The sequence below is a fragment of the Rhodnius prolixus genome, unplaced genomic scaffold (genome assembly GCF_049639745.1).
Source record: "Rhodnius prolixus isolate KJV_2025 unplaced genomic scaffold, Rpr scaffold_4, whole genome shotgun sequence".
In the NCBI taxonomy this organism is placed as follows: domain Eukaryota; kingdom Metazoa; phylum Arthropoda; class Insecta; order Hemiptera; family Reduviidae; genus Rhodnius; species Rhodnius prolixus.
This window is the reverse complement of record NW_027411614.1, coordinates 39628254-39650896: the sequence shown is the minus strand read 5'-3', so window position 1 is coordinate 39650896 and position 22643 is coordinate 39628254. Positions and strand designations below refer to the sequence as shown.

At 31.8% G+C, this 22643-nt stretch overlaps 2 protein-coding genes and 1 long non-coding RNA gene across 3 annotated transcripts; 2 read left to right on the top strand and 1 right to left on the bottom strand.

Moving 5' to 3' along the window:
• The first annotated feature begins 52 nt into the window (after positions 1 to 52).
• Positions 53 to 2572, top strand: LOC141455608 (E3 SUMO-protein ligase ZBED1-like). Its single transcript, XM_074130788.1, has 2 exons — positions 53 to 1273; positions 2438 to 2572. Exons 1-2 carry the CDS (start codon positions 53 to 55, stop codon positions 2570 to 2572), a joined length of 1356 nt encoding a protein of 451 aa, XP_073986889.1.
• A 365-nt stretch (positions 2573 to 2937) lies between these two features.
• Positions 2938 to 17188, top strand: LOC141456273 (FMR1-interacting protein NUFIP1-like). Its single transcript, XM_074132117.1, has 7 exons — positions 2938 to 3611; positions 11341 to 11567; positions 12787 to 12905; positions 13754 to 13873; positions 14735 to 14959; positions 16418 to 16692; positions 16866 to 17188. Exons 1-7 carry the CDS (start codon positions 3126 to 3128, stop codon positions 16992 to 16994), a joined length of 1581 nt encoding a protein of 526 aa, XP_073988218.1. The 5' UTR covers positions 2938 to 3125; the 3' UTR covers positions 16995 to 17188.
• Positions 17189 to 17336: 148 nt separating this feature from the next.
• LOC141456278 (uncharacterized) lies at positions 17337 to 21028 on the bottom strand. The gene is made up of 3 exons (XR_012459685.1): positions 19949 to 21028; positions 18510 to 18723; positions 17337 to 17498 (listed from the first exon to the last, which is right to left on the bottom strand). It is a non-coding gene; the product is annotated as an uncharacterized lncRNA (long non-coding RNA).
• Between the last annotated feature and the right edge of the window lie 1615 nt (positions 21029 to 22643).

Below are 22643 nucleotides of genomic sequence, written 5' to 3'. Positions count from 1 at the left end.
TATTTTTTAAATTTAATATTTTATTAATTTTTAGTAAATTAATTTCAGACAAATGCCAAAACGCAGTGAAATTTGGAATCACTTTAATTCTATTGATTCTGTCAAAGCTAAATGCCGGTATTGCCACGAAATCGTTAGCTTTACAAGTGGCTCTACTAGTAATTTGTTCAGACATATGAAGAGAAAACATCCTATATCATTCAATAAAAGAAAGAATACAGAGCAAAGCACTGAAGAGATCCCTGTTAAGAAATCTCATTTAACTTCTATAGACACTCAAAATTTAAGCTCGCTTCCCTCTACTAGTTTAGCTTCCATCCATTCAGAAGTTGCAGATGTCGCTCCTCTCTCTTCATCTGCCCATAAGGCTCCGGTAATTCAAAAATCCTTGACTGACTTTGTAGAAGTAATCAAACCTTTGCACCCCAGTAAGTCCAAGGAAATTGATGAACAATTGCTCAAAATGATAGTAAAAGAATATCATCCTTTTAGTATTGTTGAAGATCAAGAGTTCAGAAAATTAATTAAATTGCTTTGCCCCAGTTATAATGTACCTTCACGAAAGTATATATCCAACAGTTTACTCCCAATGATTTATAAGCGGGAAGAATCAAAATTAAAAAGTAAATTCAACGAAGTAAATGCCGTTTGTTTAACAACTGATTGTTGGACATCGGTGAATAATGAAAGCTTTATTGCTATAACTGCCCACTACATAGACCAAAACACAAATTTACAAACACATTTATTGAAGTGTACTAGTTACTCTGAACGACATACAGCGAATAACTTGGCCTCACACCTGCAATCCACGGTCCAAGAATGGGAACTCACCAATAAAGTAACTGCCGTTGTTACTGATAATGGTGCAAATATTGTTTCGGCAGTAAAGCAGTGCAATTGGAGGCATATTTCTTGTTTTGCCCATTCAATGAATTTAGTTGTCCATTCGGGAATCGCAGAAATTCGCGTAACGACCGACAAAATTAAAGCTTTAGTAGAATATTTTAAAAGAAGTTCTCATTCTCTGACCAAGCTACATAATACACAAACACAGATGGGTTTCCCAAAATTAAAATTAAAACAAGACGTCCCCACTCGTTGGAACTCCACATTTATAATGTTTGATCGCGTTTTAAAAACCAAACAGCCATTGATCGCGACCATAGCTTTATTAAATCTACAGGGTGAACATAATATAACAACAATCGATTGGGAAATATTAGAGAGCGCGGTTCAATTATTGCAGATATTTAATGAAATTACGGACGAAGTAAGTTCGGAAAATTATATAACAATTTCTAAAATTATTATATTCTCGCGCTTTATGACCGATCACGTTTCAAAATTTTTGCACACAAATTACAGACCTGAAATACAATCAATGGCTCGAGTAATTTGCGCTAATATTTCAAATCGGTTTTCCAATTTAGAATCGGTAGAAATTATAGGTCAATCGATGATTTTAGATCCGCGATTTAAAAACGAAGGTTTTTCGAGCGACGTTAAATTCCGGAAAATGTACCATTCTCTTGCCACTAAATTATCATTTATTCAAATTCCGAAAGCTTCGTTATCTACCGATGTTCCATCATCCACAACTTCTACTTCTAGTCTTTGGCGGGAATTCGATGCAAAAATTAAAACGTTAAACGCGAAACAGACCCCAGTATCTGCCAGTATAATTGAATTAGACAAATATTTGGCAGAACCTTTTTTAAATAGAGAAGCCAATCCGTTAGATTGGTGGAGAGAGAGGAAAGACTTATATCCCAGATTGTATGACGTTGTTTTGAAAAGATTATGCATTCCAGCCACTTCAGTTCCTTGCGAAAGGATTTTCTCTAAAGCTGGACAAATATTAGTTGACAGACGCAATAGATTAAAGTCGAGCAATGTTTCTATGATATTATTTCTGAATAAAAATTTACATTAATTAATTTCTTAAGTTCTAAGTAGCTTTAAACTTTAATCCTTCTCTAGTCTGTGATAAAAATTATTCATTTTGTTTTGTATTGGGATATATATATATATAGACGGCTTAGTTTTATTCATTATTAAATATTTAGTAATATAATTTCATTTCGTTAATCTTTCTTAGTTTATGTTCATTGTTATATTTTAATTTGTTTGCATGTACATATTTTAAGGTCCAACTAACATCATTGATACCTTTAACAACCTTATTTCCTTCCCATTTCATTTCCCCTCCTGGCAGGGTAACTTCAACCTCCCAGTGGTCCTGCTGGATATTAACAAAACTGCTTTGTTTTAAATCTTGTTCTTGTGTAAAGCTAATTTTATTTGATGTTGTCAATAACAATTAGATATTATATATCTTTTAAAACTGTTGCAAATTACATGTAGTTTTGTTATTAACTGATGAAGTTAAGTACTAATAAAATATTTAATAAATTGCATGATATTTGCACGAAAGCATAGGATAGGTACGGCAACTGGAATCGATGAACGAGTGTTTGGAATCGATTCCGACCCTGGAGTTGATTCAAATCCAATGATTCCACAGGCGGACTCGTATAGCCCATCACTATTGAAAACCCATTCAATGTGATCAGTGTTGCCACATTGTCTTCTTGCAAGCTCATTCAGAAATTGTTTATTTAATTATTCGGGAAAAATAAAAAGATATACTTCCTAAATTCCTTTTTTAAGTTATTCTTCTGATAGTTTGAAATACAAAGAAAAGCATCTTGTATTAGAAAACATTTTTAAGATAATTGAAAAAATAGAATAATCAGAAAAAAACTTTTGACTTGAATAAAAAGTCTTTAAAGTATTCTTTATCCAATAAACTTACAAGACGAAAATATCATTGACAAATTCTCTTTAGAAGTTTATTCTATTTACAAGACAAAAATATCGTAGACCAAAAATCGTTATTTAAGGTTTTGGGAGTTATTTTTACGGACTACTTTTTATGTTGGCAGTTCTGCCTTTATGGAAGACATGTTTGCAGTTTGCTAGTTTCGCTTCATATTCATTGTCGATTATAGAAGCCATCGGCTTTCGTTGAATACTTTATTATTTTTTGCAGTGCAGTTATTCGTGAATTCAATAACATTTAACTATTGACTTGAAGTTCGTGACTGTGTTTTTCCTATAATATGGTGAAACTAGCACGTGGAGGAAAAAATAATGGACCTATGGTTGGGCGACAGAAGCCGAGGCCACTATTTCCACCAGGGGAGCTTCCTCTGTTTGGTCCGCCACCCGCATACATGAGACGTCCTCCAGGACCTCCACGACCTCCAGCGATGGGTCCAATGGGCTATGGCCCTCCTCCTCCTCCTCCACCGCCTCCACCGATGAGGCCACCCCCGCATCACATGGGCCCACCTATGCCACCACCACCGCCTATGAGGCATAGGCCTAGGCCTGTCCTACCTCCTCCGCCTCCGGGGCCGCCTATGCCTCTTCTGCAAGCTCCTATTATGCCACCAAGACCGCTTCCTTTTATGAGAGGTGGGAGAATTAAACCCCCAATGGGTCGTATGGGAGGAATGGGCATGGGTATGGGAAAGAGATTGGGTAAACCTATGAAGAAAACGAAGAATAAGAAAAATAAGAACAAACCTCCTACAAAAAATGACGTGAGTATTCATTTATAAGTTTCAATACCCATCTATTTCATTTATATTCATATATAATCCATTTATTTTTTCGTTGGTTTTTGAGATGTGAAATAACCAGTAATTATTACATAAATTCTTTCGTTTATTAGGGTGTTTAGCATTATTTTGTCAAGTTCTCTCATCAAAGTGTTAGCATTGCACTATGAAACTTTTGTATCCTCTGCTGCTTAATACAAAAATGCCAAATATAAATTAAAACCTAGTTGTTGGACGTTAATACCTTAGGAAGATGCGACTAATAAAGGAAAAGAGAAGAAAAGTGAAGACGATCTCCTGTCGGGACCATGGATTAACGACACAATAAAATCAGAAATTGAAAAGTTAAACGAGCTCAAGAAGAAAACAGAAGGAAAATCTAATGGGCCAGAAGTTGATGAGTTTAACGAACATAAGAATAAGGTTGAGTCTATGGCAACTGCCGTGAAAATGGAATACATTGGTACTCAGCCTGACAATGTAAGTATGGTCTTTGTTTTTGGTATTTTTAAGAAAAGTATAGTCATTTGCTAAACTTTAATATCGTTACATAACGAAACTTTCAATTACAATAAACAGTTTTCAATAAAATAACAACCGTCAGAATGTATTAGCCCTGAAGATGAGCTAGTTGCTAGGTCGATAGCAAGGTTTGTTCGCGTGGATTAAAAAAAATAAAAACATAAAACAAGTTTCCATTGATCCTTCAATACCAATTGCAGATTAAAACAGTATAATTTAAAAATTATTATAGTAAATTTAATTTGTCTTGATTTCATAAATCAATTTATAATTCTATATCTGGATTTCCTTCTAAAATAAGAGTAATCGAAGTGATATCCTTGAAATTTATACCATAGTTGCAACCTTTATTTCTTAAAAACTACTAAAAAAAAATTCAAATTTATTGGTTGAATTTGTAATAAATGTTTATAACATAAACGAATGGATTGATATTTCTATTTTTGTCTGAAGTTTTCATTTGAAGCCGTTACTTCCCTAACTGGTTCTTCAACTTCGTGATTTTTCAGAATTTTTGACTTTTACAACCTTTCAAAATAATACAATCATTCGGTAAATCCGCTGAAGTGCAAAGTAATCAGCAGGAAAGAAGAAACTTCCTACTTTAACACTCAAAGCAGGTTAGGAGGCCTTGATTAGTCTCGGAGAAGGTCGCGAGGATAACCACGGCTTAATCGTCTTGGAGGTTGTCTGGAATTGTAGGAGAAGAGGGTTAGAGCAGAGAGGAAGAGAGTTGTGAAATTTTGGTATTTTAATTTTAGCACTTTAGTGACGAAGGAATTTTAAAATCTTGGCGGAGAGTAAAGTAAGAAACGTGGTACGTAGCTTTTGCTATGTAACGAATTTTGTTTTAAGGCTTAGATTTTATGATCGTTTGAACGTTTGGTTGAACCACACAGGCCAAGTTCTCAAGTCTGTATCTGTTTGATTACACCGTTGTAAATCAGTCGTCTGTGTTCCTGAGGTAGTTTTGATCATCCGCTTGACAGTTGCAGCTAACGAGCGCCTTTCGTTTAGAGCTTCGTGTTTGATTTCAAATACGCTCAATTTCTTCTAGTGCTAATTAAAGAAGTCGTCTTAATAAGTTAGAATAGAATTGCCGATATCAACTCTCCCTTCATTTAGACAATAAGTCTACTATATTCACTCTCTTTATTGACGGTAAAGGTCTAACTTCATGGAAAGTCTGTTCGGGACGAGCTTATTATGAATTAATACTTCATATTCCCGAAAATGCACATCGACTCAAAATGCCAATTTTTATCAACTGCAAATACTTTTTTTTACGTTGTTCCAAAAGAGAATAAATTAAAAGTGGCAAAGGTCTTACATAGAATCTCCTAAGGGAAAATTTTATAAGTCATTAGTCCCTTAAGTAGGGCAAAATCCCTGGTTCCGCGATGGATCATGCTCCAAGCAGTATTTCACCATCGTTAATAGACGGCGCAGTGACCATCATATATGTTAAAAATATCTTTATAAATTAGGTAAAAAGGCTTCCCCTCTTTGCACAACCTGTGACACCCAGAAAACATGGAGCACATTGTTATGACGTGCACCAAATATACATACCATAGATATCTCCTTTTTAAAAATTTAAAAAATCAATTGCCGGCTGACATAATGTACCCCAGGATTCTGAAAAATAGTAAAGCATATAATGAACTGGTGCACTACATAAACATACTTAAGGACACCCTAAATAAAAATTAAGAACTAAGAATACAATGTTCTGGCTAATAGTGCAAACTGATGCCATGGAAAAGAAAAAAAAATACGTTGTTCCAGTCATAAACGCACTGAGTCAGGAAGTTCTCAAATAAATCCACTTATCATTACTTATTACGAACATTTAATGAAGTGCATAAGTTGTGGTAACAAAGTCATGCAAACTATCCGTTTGTATACTTTTTACTTTTCAATACTTTTTATATTGCGTCAAATGATTGAATTCACACAATAAAGTTGTGCAGCAAGTAATGGATCCTTGTTGGGTTTTACAACTTACCTTAAGTCTCACTGTCACACGTTGCCTGCCCCAAATAAGGATAGAATTGGAAGTTTTATAGCATTTTCTCGATACAAGCTCTAACGATTTGACTTCACTTTGCTAATTGCTTAGTTATATGAAGATCAATATTTTTATCTAAAACATGTTCTAAAAATAACAATTGCTTTGTTTAACCTCAATATGTATTTTTCAAATTATTCTGCATGTTTAGGCGGAGAAAAAGCAAGCAGTTAATAATGGAACGACATCAGCGTTAGCAGCAACAGCTTAGAGATGTGAGAGGTTATATTATAATTATGATTAAAGATTATGAATACTTATTATTAAATTAACACCTTTAGTTCAAAGTGTGAATTCTTAATGAAACAATCTCTGTTTATGGAAGTCAAGAAATTTTGATATATGAATTTTTGTAGATTTTTGTTTTTAATAAGGACGTAAAAAGATTTTATAAATAAATTTATTGCACAGAAAAAGCTTATTTGCATATTGTGTAACTTAAATTGTGGTGCATTTAAAAAGAAGGAAAACAAAAAAATAGTTCAATGATCTGTCTACTGATTTTTTAAACCTTGTTAAAGTTTTTCTTTTTTGTAAATTTGATTTTCAAGTTAAGGTAAAAAATTAATGAAAAAGCATTTCCTTTATTATTAAAGAAGGAGACATTCTTGTGTCCATTAAACATTTATTGTAAAATGTTGAATTTCTTTTCTTTTATTTATTAGAAAAATCTAATTTTTGACAAAAGTATTATTGTTCCCAATTCCTCTTAATTTTTTTTTAGTAGTGACAAAATAATTATTTATAAAATGTTTTCATATAGCATGTGAACATTTTGATTTTATTTTTTTAATTTATTAATTTTTTTTTTTAAATAACTATTGGTCTTTGCAAAGGCACAAATTTCATTTATGATAGCGCTACTTTTGTTAAGTTTTAAAAGTAGCAGTAAATTTTTTTCAAATCTTTATCGTATTATATGATAATAATAGTAATAAAGTTTGTGAATTAATTTTTAATTTAATTTAAAACAAAATAAAAAATTTGTTCTATGACATATTTTGTCCACTGTCAATAATTTATTCTTCCATTTGCCATTATTATAATTCATAAGCAATTCATTAATTTCAAAATTTGTCCAAAAATAATCCTTGTCATAGATTTGTAAGTTTGCTCTTTGAAGTGGTGCAAGTTGTGTCAGGCGGTGGAAATTGGATATGACCTTACCCGTAACTTATTTATGTTGAAAGGTCTCCAAGTTAAACTACTTCTCTTCAGTAACCAGTAAGTCAAAACTGAAACATTCTTTCTCTTAAGAAAAAAAAATCCTAAAAATTAAAAACAATGATTAAAAAAATAAAGTTTCCACATATTTGCATGAAATTATTATCCCCTACAAGTTTTGTTGTAAAGTACGTTTGCAGTCTCCTATCAATATACAACTCTTGGTTATCTTGCAATTACCTCACAAATATAATATATATATATATATATATACTTTTTTTTTATTTTAAAACTGAATTCTAATTGTAAATTTACTCCACCATTTTGAAATCTATATTCAGCAATTTTTGAAAATCAGTAGGGAGGTTACTATTTCTTTTTAGCTACTTATTTTTGTATAAAGTTTTCGCAAAAAAAAGGTATCCTAATTTTTTTGGAAGCTTTTTGTTTAAAATAAAAATAAGTTTTACTTGTAAATTGGTAATGAACGCTTTGAATTCTGGTTAATATTGTATATTTTTATAATTTGTTGGTGTGAATATTTTTTATTTGATAAGATTTAATTTGTCAGTGCTTATCTGGTAGTAGATTTGACATCATTGCTAAAATACTTGATGTGCATTGAATACTTGCTGATGTTAACATTTACATATGTTTTCTTTATTGGTTGCAAACAATAGAGTTGAGATTTTATTTTTGAAAACAGAGTTTGCACTTTGAATTAGGATATTTATTTATTTTTCTATTGCTAACTCAAAGATTTATTTCAGCAAAAGTATTTAATTTTTTCATTATTGAATGTATAATTTCACCGGACTTACATTAGATTATCTTCTACGTACATATCATCTACAGAAATTAATTGGCTAAAGCAGTGTTCCTCAAACTTTTCACCGCGGACAGATGCCAGTCCGAGAAAATTTTTGATTAAATTTTTAGTTTAGAGGCATATTTGATCATATACTAAGTGAGTGTACAACTTGCGAAGGAAAGCAATACCATTCCATTCACAGTAACCATTGTCTTGTTGTGCCAGTTACGGCAATGGCGTGCCTCAACCGCGTCTTAGCTGTTTAAACGCAAAGAAAATCAACTGTAGCCTTCTACCGATCCGTTAGGGGTGAATAGTAGTCTGAAGAACGTTGGTACAAAACATCTAATTTAACTTCCACTTACTTATTGGTCGGAGAAGGTTGTTTTCGTAAATAATTCTTTGATTTAACTTCATTGTTTGCAATTATTTTTTATTATTATAAATACGCCCAAAATTCATTGAGCTATTCTTATCCCCAATTTACAATTTTCCCCGTTAAAAATTGGTTTTTGAATTTTGCAAGTGAAAACCACTAATCTGTAATGAATCGAACATTGGATTCTCTTAGGTTTTTTTTTTTTAATACGTGCCAATTTATTTATTGTTTATTTTTATTTATTTATTGTTCAATGCGATGCACAATTAATATCCAATCTGTATTGTTTATTAAGAAAATTATATCTTGTTATAATTGCAGTTAGACTTGCTTTTAGCCAGCAATATTTCCAAAAGTAAATCCACTAACTAGACCTGTTCTGAGAAGCAACTAATAATTTACAATAAAATCCAATAGTCCTAGTTTGTTGAACGCTCTCCATGAAGCAAATTTCATACGCTGGTAATTAAAAGTCCACATTTGAAAATCATATTTTTTTACGAAAAGCTTAGAACTTATTTATGCTTATTGCATCCATCGTAGTACGTTTGTTTTTATTTCGATCTCTGATCGATTTTGGACTTTCTTCCATCTACAGAGATTGATTAATGATGTTGATAATTCGGCTTCAACTATATTTCCGTCTAACACTGCATTTGCCGATTCGAAAGTAAAATCATCGTTGTTAGTACTGCGGACCAACCACCTTTTCAACATTCTAGTGTACATTTATGAAACCAGTATGAAAACCTTTGTCTTGCTTTAAGAACAAATTTTAAAATTTACAAACACACGAATGTATAACTGTGAAAAAGACCTGTGACTTAAGAGAGTTTATCGTTCAGATTGACTTAAACCAATTAACACTATTTATTCCAATGTAAATAAAAAAAAATTAATAAATATTTAATTTGTTTTAAATTGCCAAATGTTTGAATAAATATATATAATAAAATTGAGAAAAAAATAAATTTCTATTTCTGCTTTAAATTATCAGCTAAAACGTTCACATCAGCTCTAGGAGCACCTTAACTTTGAACTCTCTGCATGGTATAAGTTTCAAGTAGTTCAAACTAATTTACAAGCAGCTGCTCCTCTATGAGAGTTTTTTTTTCTATACTAATGTTCTTATGGAAATCAAACCCTAACACCTGACAAATTTGGCGAGTGCATTCTTATCTCAATAAAACAACACTGCTTTTAGATATCCTAAAATTGATTTATGACGTGAGAAATTATTGATTGCTTTAGTAAAGTTTGTTCTCGGGTATTTATATTTCAATCTCTTTTAAAAATTTGATCAATTAACTAGCCGCAAAAATTCAGACTTATATGTAGACTAGATATTCACAAATATATATTATTTCTTGCATATAATATATGTTATACATTACAATTTATTGTATACGTACTAATTTTTTCGTATATTATATGATGTTTTTTTTAGAATTTTTCTCACGAAATAATAATGACCAATTCGCCAACTCTAGATATAATACTTCCCTTTTGTGAAGTTAGACTTGTGTCTTAAGTGATTTTATGAAGTTTTAGTAAAAAGCCATTCAAAAGTTTTAGCCGAAGTTATTAATTTGACAAATAATTATTCTTAACATAAGTGGTGAATGTACCACAAAAATGCATACTTCAAACATATATATTTCAAAGATACGTTTCCATCACTTTTTAATATTGAAAGAAAAACCTAAATTGAAATAATAAAATAAAGATACGAAGCATATTCCCTATGATTCAATAGATTAATAAAGAAATGTGGAATGTTGACATCAAATTAAATTCACTTTTTCATACTTTGCTTGGAGTACATTGGAGTTACAGAATTCCAGAAGAGTTAATATGAAATAAATCTGTAATATTAAAAATTACAATCAATTTGTTACTGTCCTCTTTTTATTTATTTAAATGCGGATAATTCTGCAGTTTTTTTATTATTGCTTTTTTTTTAAGAAATACAGAAAATACTTCAAAAAAATTATTTTCCCCTCATATTTTTATTGCAGTATTTGGAATGTATTCTTAACCCATTTACTTTTCCAATTTTTAATCGAAATCTATATTTTGTTTTAGCAACTTGTTTTTTGACAGAAAACTTATTTGACAGATTCCCTTCTGTATTCATCAACTACCAGATAAATTGGCGATTCTCCTTCAATAAATTTTAAGAAATAAATCACGATCCATCACCACCACATCAAGAATAAATCCTATCACAAATAATTAAAATGGCATTCACATTTAACTGCTCCACAGATAATAATGGTTAAAAGTACAAAGCTTTGAATAATTTCTATAAAAATAAAGCTTTTCATATATTTTTGTTTTGATGTTGTTTTTGTTTTTTATTGATTTTTGTTCCCTACATAGGTCTTCTTAACAGGTTCATTTGAATCTATTTAAAAGAATGTTTTCAAATTCTAGAGAATATTTCAACTATAACGCCGTTTGGATGTTGATTCCATCTAATAATATCTGGTTATTTCACTCGATAAATTGGTATTTTTCTATACTTAATTTCTAAACCAATTCTTATTTATCAATTTTTTTATTTTACCTGTTGCTTTAAAAATTAGTTGATCATTAGTATTTCCATTAAAAGCAATCTTTCGGAAAATGTATTAGTCTGTTTTAATTTCATTTATTTTAGTTTTGGGATATGTTTGATTTTTGTTTTTCTGTTTTGTTTACTTTTATCTACAAATTTATGATGTTAAACTCTAATTTTTAAATAGATGTCAATGTTATTTAGGGTGAACATTATTGCGAGAGTTGCGACCGAGGCTGGGACACCTCTGAAGAATTGGAACAACATTTAGCAACACACGTGATATGTGAATATGATGGATGTACATTGTCGGCCCATCCAAAAATAATAGCAGTCCATGTAAAACTGCAACACTTGACTGGGCTTTTTAATAGAGTCAAGTTACCTAATTCAACAGACGAAATTGAAAAATGGATAGAAGATAGAAAAAGGTATTTATTATTTAATGATATTCTATTTTTTAATATGGTCCGTCATCATTTGAGTTTATTAGGCCTTGAGCTTTTTTCGGTGCGCAGCTGGCTTCCGGAATTTTCTCTCTAATGCCGACTATGATTTATTAGAGATTTCCAGGTGAGAAATTATTAGAGCAGGCCGCTGAATTGAACACATGGAATTAATGCACAAACTATTGAGCTAGTCTTTTTTTATTATTATTGATGTTCACCATGCAACAACGGAACACAAATGCTCGTGGAAGGGACAGTTTCGCCACATTTGATTAAAATGTTAAGTTAATTTACGAGATTTTCCATAAAAGTCCAACGTTTTCAAGGAGAACCGTCTTTTGTGCGTATGCATCCACCAGAATCGCAGCAATTGCAACACGCTAAAGACAGTTGCTTCCGGAAATAAACCAAAATAAAGATTGGGTACAAAACTCAGCGCGGTCAATTTGTAAATTTGTTTTAACTCGAAGTACACAACTACTGTTATGTACTATTCTTTTCCCCTCATATTTCTTGGCCAGAAATGAATCGCGACATCTTCTATTCTAGCGGATTTATTTCGTTGATCTAGCAGCAAAATATTGAGCTTGCTGCTGGGAACAGCCCTGTCCATGATTGTTTGAAAATATCTATACATCACTACAGATTTATCTGTAACAATTCGCGTGTACCTGTCATCTAAGTGGTCACAGCTCTATTCTCAATTAGCTGAGTGAACAATCTTAACGAGTATATCGTATTTTTCCAGATACATCTTTGAAGATAATACCATGCAGCCTTCAGTAATAATGTTAGGTGTTGTTTGCAATATTTACACCATGGTGTTTGACTGCATATCCTAAAGATTTTCTCATTACATTCCAACAGTCTGAACATGCGCTACGCTTCTTGGTAACTAAAATTGTCTACATAGACCCCCAAAACCGTATTTCAATTGAATGCTGAGGGAAGGGATTCCTCAGTAATTAGTAATTCGAATCCGGGATTTCAGCTACTGGCTGTTTGATTTTCTCTTTCTAGTATCTTCTTACAGTCTGGTCTATAACGGGAGAATACTTCCTGAGCCTGTGGTAAACTAATAAAGAATCGGGACGCCTGTGAATGCAGACTTTCACGCACCTCTAATTAAATGTACATTACATATGTAATACTAGTATTTCAGTTAATGTTTTAATAAAAATGTGTATGCTTCTTTTCGCAGAAATTACCCGACTCAAAAAAATATTGAAGAAAAAGTAGCAGCGGCCAAGGAGAGAGAAGAAAGAGGGGAAAGAATGGTTGATGGTTCTTCTACTTTGAATAGAAAATACGTACAAAAAGGTTTTTAATTTTATAACATAAATATTTATTTTTAGCTACTCATCGCAAAAGGTCAACTTTGCAGAGTTAAATTTTTATTTTTTACCAAAAATCTAGGCCATTATTTTTCGATTTTTTTGTTTATTTACTATTTTCTTTAAATTGGCTCCAACGATTTTTAAACTTGATGTACTTATGGCCAGACGTATTCATTATTTGAACCATTTTGGGGCTCTTTTTGAGTAGCTTGGTACTTAAGTTCTCTTTAAAAAGGCCTTTTTAGATAATGTGTGCATCAAAACTTACTTAAGATTAACGAGGATTAAATTAATTATAAAATTAATATACTTTGCATCGATTTTAATCTAATTTGAAGGAATTAGCGTGACCAGAAAAACTAGTTTCTTGAAGGATTTTTCAGTTTTCCGTGAATTTTTCTAAAACAACCTCAGCTAGTTCTTTTAACTTATTAATTATCAAGTAAAAGCCTTTCACACATTTTCTTAGTGTTTTCCCTTCGAATTTTACTTCGAAAGATAAGAAATAGCTTAAAGAGAATCGCGTGAGTGTGAATCTCTTGTGACGACTGACTTCTTTTTAGCATTCGTAAACCGTACTTTACTTATAAAAATACGTGTCGGTTTGTACATGAATTCGTAGAATCCTTTCAAAGTGGTCAGTTTGCTACAAAAGTCTTTTATTACAGTCACTAAACATTAGATGTAGTCTTGTAAGTCATTGAAGGAGTCATTCAAGTGTATATAATGTTTAAAAAAATATATATACTATATATATTCCTTCTTGTCTTCATTAAATAATAAAATGAGTTGTTCATTTCAACGTTACAAATAATAAAAATATTGTTTTAGGAAATCGTAGAAATATAACCAGAAATAACTCACAAAATGCAAATTCTAGGGGTAATGAAGAGTTTTCAAAAAATAAAAAGCAGCGTAAAAGGCTACGACGAACTGTTTATATCCCTGAAGGTAGGTGGTTGCATAATATACTGCTTTTTAATTTCATTCGGGTTTGATAACTTCATTTCTAATTTAAGGTAAGAAAGAAGAAGAAAAAAAAGCCTATCTCCACCGACACAGTTCCCAGAATGGAATTTAATTGATTTTCTTCATATTGCTTCCCCCTCCTTTTTTCGTTTTAAGAGAGATCCAATTTGTAAAAATAATTAGAGTAATAATTCTGAAAAATATGAGTTACATGTTTTTCTGCAAATGGAAAGGTTAGCTCAGTGCTGAACCCACTGTACTATTTGAGTCCAGCTGGAGCTCTTAGATTCTTTTTCTTCTCTTAAGATTGATAGTGTTGTAGTAAAGGAGGAACTAGACTGTAAACGGATAATGTAATGTTCAAATCTTTAGGTGTCCATAACTTCAGATATTGACGCATCTTAATTTAAAAATTGAATTGATTGCGCTGTCATTAAGGTTGTACGTTGAGGGATGAATTTTGGATTTCTCACAAACGTAAACACATTCTTCTTTGCCGTCGTTTATTAATACAAGTAAATTGGGCAGTTGCTCAGACTCAATTAGGCTGAAGTGGCTAGCAAAATACTTAACACACTTTTCTTGTTAACATTGAAAGTCCCGGCTCAAGGTTAGTACCCCTAAATCACAGTGGCATAGTCTAACAAGCAAAACACAACGGAAACTATTAAAGGCAAAATCAGAAATCGTATCCAGCACCGTCTTATGATTTTATATTATTAATAGGAATGTTGCTAATGGGTTATTTAATGTTTTAATATTAAAGTTGGAGATTTGGCTCTACTCTTATACTCTTATAGTTTTTTAACAGATAATTGACATAAAATAATACTTTTTCTGTAGAAAAAACAACTGCTCAAAGAGATATAGTTATGGAAGAGGCTAAACAAGTGTTGCAAAATCTTGTTTTTGAAGAAGAACAACAACCTGCAATTGAGGAAACTGAAAATTTTAGCGATGAAGAATGGAATAACGAAGAAAACAAACATAAAATTGATGTAACGAAACCCACAGTTTGTAACGTTTTGGCAGCTCTCAGTGCGGACTACAACTCTGACAGTGAGGAAGGTAAATAAAATAAACGTGTATATCTATTAAGAAATTGTAGTTGCTAAAGAAAACAAATTACCTTTCAGTGGTATAGCTTTCTCTTAGTATGAAAAAAAATTTTTTTTTGTCTTGTTATTTTACCTTTGAAGTGTAAGACAAACAGATGATCAACATGAGTCGGTTATGTAAGTGTGCAATTTGTATTGCTCAGCACAGTAAAAAATAGATAAGTCGATAAATTCATCACACTAATAAAAAGTTATTTGCTTATCCTAACATAATTTAATTATATAAAGATGTGTAGTTTACCGCGTATAAGCAAAATTAATTTTAGGAAAGGCAAACGTTCTGTGGAGTTGTACTAAGCAAACATTAATAATAAGAAAAAAATTTATATATTTTCATCTTATCCTTATATCTACCCAGTTGGAGTTCCCTTAGATATGACAATTTACGGTTTATTTCAAAGACATGCTTCCCACAAGATAATTCTAGGACCCTTTTGTTTTTTAATTTAGTAAATCTTGTAAATTCTCTAAAGAAAGATTACTCGTTGATATAATTTCTGGAACAACACCACATAAAAAAATAGTAAATCCTTCTGCAGATGGCTAGTATTATTCGCTTATGACAAATTTAAGAATTTAACGAGGTTTTTGACAAATTTTTCGGTGATAATCGTTTATTGTAACAATTACAAGTTTGGAAATCTTATATATATTCGAATATTTTAATGATTTCTATGTGAGGGAGTACTTCACAAACCAAAAATCGTTTTAAAGTAAGGATTCCGCTATTCGCTAGATAAATTCAACGGAGAATGCGCTATGGCTGCTATTTCCACCTCTCCTTCCAAGAACTAGAGGTTTGAGAATCTGTCGCTTTTACAACCTACCTAACCTCACTGCCGGAGGATTAACAGATTTGATTCCTTCCAAATATCCACTACCGTGGATCATACAACCTGGTCTGGTGGACAAAAGGAGCTTTGCACTAAAAGAACCAAATCAGTAGATTTGCTGCCCTTTATCCCCCACTGCTAACCCTGGTAACTGTTTGAAGACAGCCGTCTACCATTTTTAGTCCTTCGATCATATAACTCGGAGATTAGTGACTGCGACACTTGCAGCATACACGTCCCTTTCATCAGCCTATGAAGATCAAGGCATCTGCACACCTCCCAAGCAGTACTGCTAGCAAACGGTCGCGGCTTATTGAACCCGGTTCAAGCCACTTGCACTTGCCGCTATATTTTAGTTCACAAATAACAAATTTTTCATTGCGCCCATGGTGATTTGTCTGACGCTCGCTTTTACTAAATCAGATATTTTCGAACTATTTTCTTAGTCATCACTAAAAAAAATTGTTGTAAAATGGAATACGATGGCTCTGTGATTTACATGAGTGGCATGCCCAGAGAAAAAAGTTTAAGTTCTGATCAAATGAAGGAACAATACATTTTAACTATTTTCGTAGATAAAAACCAAGACAAGATTAAAAAGGACAAAGAGAAAACAGAATCAGCTTGTCAAGATAATTCTGATGAAGATGGTGGACCTCCTGAAGAAGCTAGTGTTAAAAAAGATATTAATACACCAAATATTTTCGTGAAAGACGAGAGTGATTTATCGGCCACAAAGCCAAAAAAAACAACTGAAAATATTGTAGATCAATTGAAATCAAATAAAAAAAATTTTGATAGAAGTAGGAATCAATTTAAGAAATTTAGAAAGCCAACGCTTTTAGAAAAGGTAATTTACAGATTATTTTTTATTTTGTATATTTGATTAAATTTTTTTTTTCTTGTCATAAATTTATGAGCATTTCTTATTTTTGTTTGTTTGGCTGTTTCATTCATTAGTACTCCCATATAGGTCACTTTCTATCTATATCGCTAAATCTGTGATATTTATGTTTTTTACAGTTATTAGCCAGTGAAATAAGGCAAGAAAGAAATTATATTTTACAATGTATCCGGTATATCATAAATAATAATTATTTTGAAGACAAACCAAACAATTGTGAACAAACTCTAGTCTCGAATGAAGAATAATCAGGTGAATAGTTCCTTACAACTTCGCTGTGTTTGTTTATACTTACGTACATTGGTATACCTAAAGAATTTCATCTCTTTGTAATAATTAAACTATTATTTTGACTAAAATGACTTTGTAAAAAAAATGTTATTGTAAGTAAAAATATATTATACAAGTTAAGCAAAGAAATAATTTAATGTTTAATGGCTTCCTTCTTTATTTTCGTTATCATTTATTTTCACCTATAAAGAAATTGAATCTATTAAAAAGAACTGAAATGAATTATTTTCAGTATAAAGAATAAAATTTCAGCAGAACCAATTTTCCAACAGCAGATTACTAGTCGTCTGCTCTTAGTTTGACCAATTTTTGCCAACTTTTACTATGTAACAGGCGATATCCTGCGATCATGACGGTTCTTTCCAGTTTGTACGGTCTAACAGCATTAGACCAATTGGCTAGAATATTTGGGCAAAAAAATCATCGAGTTAGAATTATCTGCTGGAGATTTGATTACTGTGCTAAAAAAAAAAAAATCGAAATTAATGATGTAGAAGAGAAATGCTCTTTACTATAACGACTTCTTAAGACTAGTTTTTTTTAATTAAGTGGATGATATAGCGGAGAAAGTAAGCTATCACGTTAAGCCAGGACGTTCTCTATAGATTCATTACTTCTGATGGTAGCTTTAGAAGCGTATCAGTACCAGAAAACTTTCAGATAATTAGGCATGTCCCACTTACCCATCAATTTCTACAGCGAGGAAGCGACAAGTATAAAATGTGATATGTGTTGGTTACTTTTATGTCCAGAATTTGCTAAAGTTGTCAGGAAGAAATAGTTTAACCTAATTAATAAGAAAAGAACTGTCGGTGACAGAGATAGTCTGTTTAGGGATATAGCTCCTCAGCAGATGCCTCATCATCACGCTCACACTTCATTAACAAATCGTGTCACTTTTCGGACATGCCACCTATAACACTAATGGCCACTACATACATAGGGCCTGCAAAGATAGTTACTGTTCAACTAATGGGGAAGCGTTGTCCGCTCACAAACAAATACAGTCAAAAAGATTCTGTGTTTAGCGGACTCAAAGACAATCTTCTTCATTAGTTCATTCAAAATCGCTTCTATCGTACGATATGCGCTCATAAACTGGAGATCTACAATAGATCTTTTAGGGCATAGTAGATTGGCATGAAGCCCTCCCTTTATCAGCCAACAGTATACAATACTGTATACTAAGAGCAACTACAATGAATAGGGCCACAAAAGATTTTCCATGTAACAATGTATTAGGCTTTTACAGTCACTTCTTTAACAAATTTATACAGAACTTATGTATATTTTTGTGTGTTAAATCTTAAATCAAACGCTTTGAGATTAGTTTGTAACTATATTTCTCCAAGTGCAGTATAATTTCATTCTTTTGGGAGGTACTCAGTGAATCATGTATTGGACACATTTTAACTGTTAATTGGATTTTGTTAAACTTATCAGCAGGGTCAGTAGTAAATCATTGCAAATACTTGGAATTGTTTTCAGAAATAAGAGAGCTTTCTCTGGCAGCAGTTCTTATGAATTCCTGGTCTGAGACTTCATTTTGAATTTTGTTGGATACTTCTCCTCAGCAAATACCTCATCATTAGGTTCACTCACTTAATAAACAGATCGTGTCCCTTAACGGACATGCCTTCGTAAATAATTTGAGTTCTTCCAAGATTCACATGGTCTCTATTGAGGCTGTTAAGAAGAAGTTTCATAGTTTACTCATTCCTAGTGAATATATAGTGTTTGGAACGTATATTTTGATTACATATATATTTTAGCTATTATTATATATATTTATGGTACTACACGGCGGTAGGAAGAGAGGCAGGCCACAAGGTTACGTTGGCTGGACGGAGTGAAGGAGAATGCCCTGACGTTGCTGGGCGTACGTAACTGGAAAGTGGCTGCCCAAAGAAGGGAAAACTGGCGGAAGCATTTGACGGAGGCCAAGCTTCGCTAGACGGACTGTCACGCCAAATAAGAAGAAGAAGATATATTTTAGCGCATCGACTTCTAGTAGAGACATTAATCATTTTTGTTATTATTTATTGCTTATATTTTATTCTTTTCTATATTTTTAAAATTCTGCACAAATCGTGTACTTCTAGATAACAGTTATTGTGAATTTTTTTTATGTTGATTCATCAATTTGTATTTTGTTAAAAGAAATAAAGAAGAAGTTAAAAAAAAAGAAGCTATGTAATGGTCAGAATAGAAAAACATTTTCTTTTTTATGGCACCATTGAAATTTTAAATTTTTGATAGAGATTTCTTGAAGTTTTACAGACATTTTTATTGATTTTATTGAATTCTGAGATATGTACACCAGGATATTCTGTATCGTAATATCATAAAGTTACTGCTTCAGTATTTGTTCAAAGAAATGCAGTAAAAATTATTTTGCAAAAGCTAATCTATTCCAACAATGTTATCTTATTTCATAAAAAAAAACACTGAGAATTCTTTCATCAATAACCGAAAGAACTGTAATGGTTGATATCATTTTCTTAAACTGTACCTGACTTCATGGTAGAATTATCTTTTTAATAAAATCTAAGCGGATACATCATCACGTTCCATAGGTAATAATACTGTATTGTTTATACGGGAAGTCTGAAGAATAACGGGGCTACATGGGAATGATTGGTGAGTGTATTATCAATGCACTGTTACAAAAAGCTACAATAGATAACAATAAATGGGAACATCTAAGAGTTTTTAAAAGAAGAAAAAGCTATACGCCAATTATTTCTAACAATTGAAGCATTTTTTATTTCAGATGAAACAATTTGCATGTTACTTATCAATGAACTAATTTTGATAAGTGATTAAAAAAAAAGTAATAAATGTGATAAATGGAATTTCAAGCTGGAATACTTTCCACTTTCATTGTAATTAATATGCATTAATTACTTACATAAATAAGGAATAACTAATTCTCTTCTTATAATCATATGAATAATAAAAGTGGAAAATTTAAAAACTTTTGTTTTATACTGATTATTTATTACTGCTCTATATTATTAATCAAAGTTACTAATACAGGTAATTTCAGATGGAAATCGTAGATACAGGTGTTTTTGTTACAGAGAAAAGTAATTGTTTACAAAATATTTACAGAAATTAATTGAAAGCTTTTCTGTTTTTTTATTAATTTTTTTAACTACTTATTTTACAAGATAAGTAGAAGAAAAGAAGTTACTTTTCAAAATACTGTTGTTATTTACATTTAGAGTGTTCGATTATCCAAGTTTCGCGAACAATTAGTTACATTTTTGTTCATCGTCGAAGCTGGAGGAAAAAAGTCTTTAACACGACCTGATAAAGACACAAAATTGGCGAAAAATTTCTGCTTGTGGAGGAAGTAGTTAGATTCCATGAGGTCGGCCAGAAGCGATCGCTAAGCGACACAGAGGGTCTTTGTGGCATCAACTAGTTAATAGACCTTTCTTCAGTCCTCTCCAATTAGAGATAGGGAGCCTTTCGAAGGGCTATAGGGTAAAGTTTGATGGCAAGCATATTCATTCTGAACAGCCGTTACTCTGAGTATCTGAGTAATCCCAGCCCTTTGCACTGACACGATACGTGCTGTGACGTTTCCTCTTCTCCTTACTGACTAATCCACAAAGATTATTCGTTGTCTAAAGCATGTGTTTACTCAGTCTGAGGTTTACAATAAAATTGCCTTAAATAAATATGAATAAGATAAGGATTAATTAGCTCAGAGGTCAGTGCATTGAACTCCCGCGCTCTTGGAATATTGGAATTGAATCCCGCTAGCTCTCAGATTGTCCACTCTTCCTTCATGTATTTTACATCTCTGATCGGTGAAGAGCATTGTAGTCTGTTACTTGTTAACTGCCTGGAAGCGGCAGTGCTTCGAAAAAAGGTCCTGTGAGCCAATGTCCTCAGAAACTGATGCCCTTATTTTAAAATAAAATAATTACTTTAGGAGTCTGAATTTGACTCAAGATACGCTTTAAAATCTTTAACTGGCTACAAATAATAAAATCAACATAAATAATAACATTTTTAATAATAATTTAAGAAGATGGCAATTTGACAATTTTAACTCTGTGGTTAAAAGGAGATATGTCGTTGTTTTCATACCTGAATTATAACCATTTCTACCATATTCTATTAATAATGACTTAAGAATGCTAGCCGAATCAGAAGTAATAAAATCACTTCTAGTGTGTTCTGAGAAAGTCATGCCTATTCACTGAATTTGCGATATTAACTATGTAATTAACCCATTAGAGAACCGTAATATTTTATCTATTCATAATCATCTTTTATTGATAAAATGTTCAAGTTAATCGCTCAATAAAAACTATATTATATCAGTACTCATGTTTATTTTTTCCAGTGTGAGTACCTATTTCTTCTACCTTTATCTTGACGTAAATTACATGAGCCCTCCTTCAAGTAATGTCTTTTTTTTTTCTTTTAATTGCACTCATTAAAAGAAAAACTTTTTATAAGTAGATTTTTAACTTTAATTATCTACAGCATCCATACTGGAATGTTTCAACCATTACTTATTTTTTATGATTTCTTATTTCTTTTGAATGTCTGTTGAAAAGAAACAATGGAAATAATACAGAAATAAAAATTATTGTTTTTCTTGTTTGACAACACGTATTTCAATGATTACGTATTTAATGTTTGAAATAGTTCAGACAGGACAGTAGTAGTAGAGGTGAATAATTTGTTTACGTATCTTTTATTTTTTTTTATCTAATTAATAACACGTTTAAACTTTTTCCATATTAACATTTTATATTGTATATATGTATGTATAGGCAGTTTATTTAAATAAAGTTTAAGCTGCAGAAGGCGTTAGCTTAGAAGCAGGGCGACGTAGTGTTTAGGCTTTTTATTATTGAAATTGTTAGTCTTCCAATTTAAGCCTTATAAGTCCAATAAAATTGAATACCGGTTTAAAAATATTCACTTAAAATAAGCGGCTTTCTTTTAATACATTTTTTTATACTCGGAAGCATTAGCTTTCTCTAAATTTCTTGTTTTTCGTTTATCATGTATGTGGCCAATTAATATATTTCAAAAGCTTGAAGTTTATTTCCTTTTTTTATGCGTTAAGTAAGGAAAATATGAGACAATATGTTCCTAAATTTTTAAGTCAACCACTTCAGAGAACTTTCATTAGCTAGTCAAAATAGGAAGGCAGATGTTACCAATATAGTAGTTTTTTCTTTTTTACATTTCAGTCCAGGCTCTAATCATTTCAACAGAAGTCCTAAATCAAGCACAGAGGAACAGCGAATATAGGTCAAGAAGTTTTGAAGTGTTCGGTTCACTTGGAGGACACTCTTAGAATGGCACATAAACATTCTAAATGCTTAGAAATTCAGAAGAGAAAATGGGCCGCACAAGAAGTTTTAAACAAACTGGTTTGAGTACTTGGAGACCTGTCCGTGGGTCTTAGTAACTTTTCTGAGCATTCACTTAAATTTGAAAGGGCCAAATGGAAAACTGTCATGATCAGTGAGAATCAGTCTTGTTTCAGCAATCGCAGGAGGGGTTTCTCTTGCGGCCTTGGACTAAAATCTGATAACTTTATGGGTTTTCCTCAGTATTGATGATATATA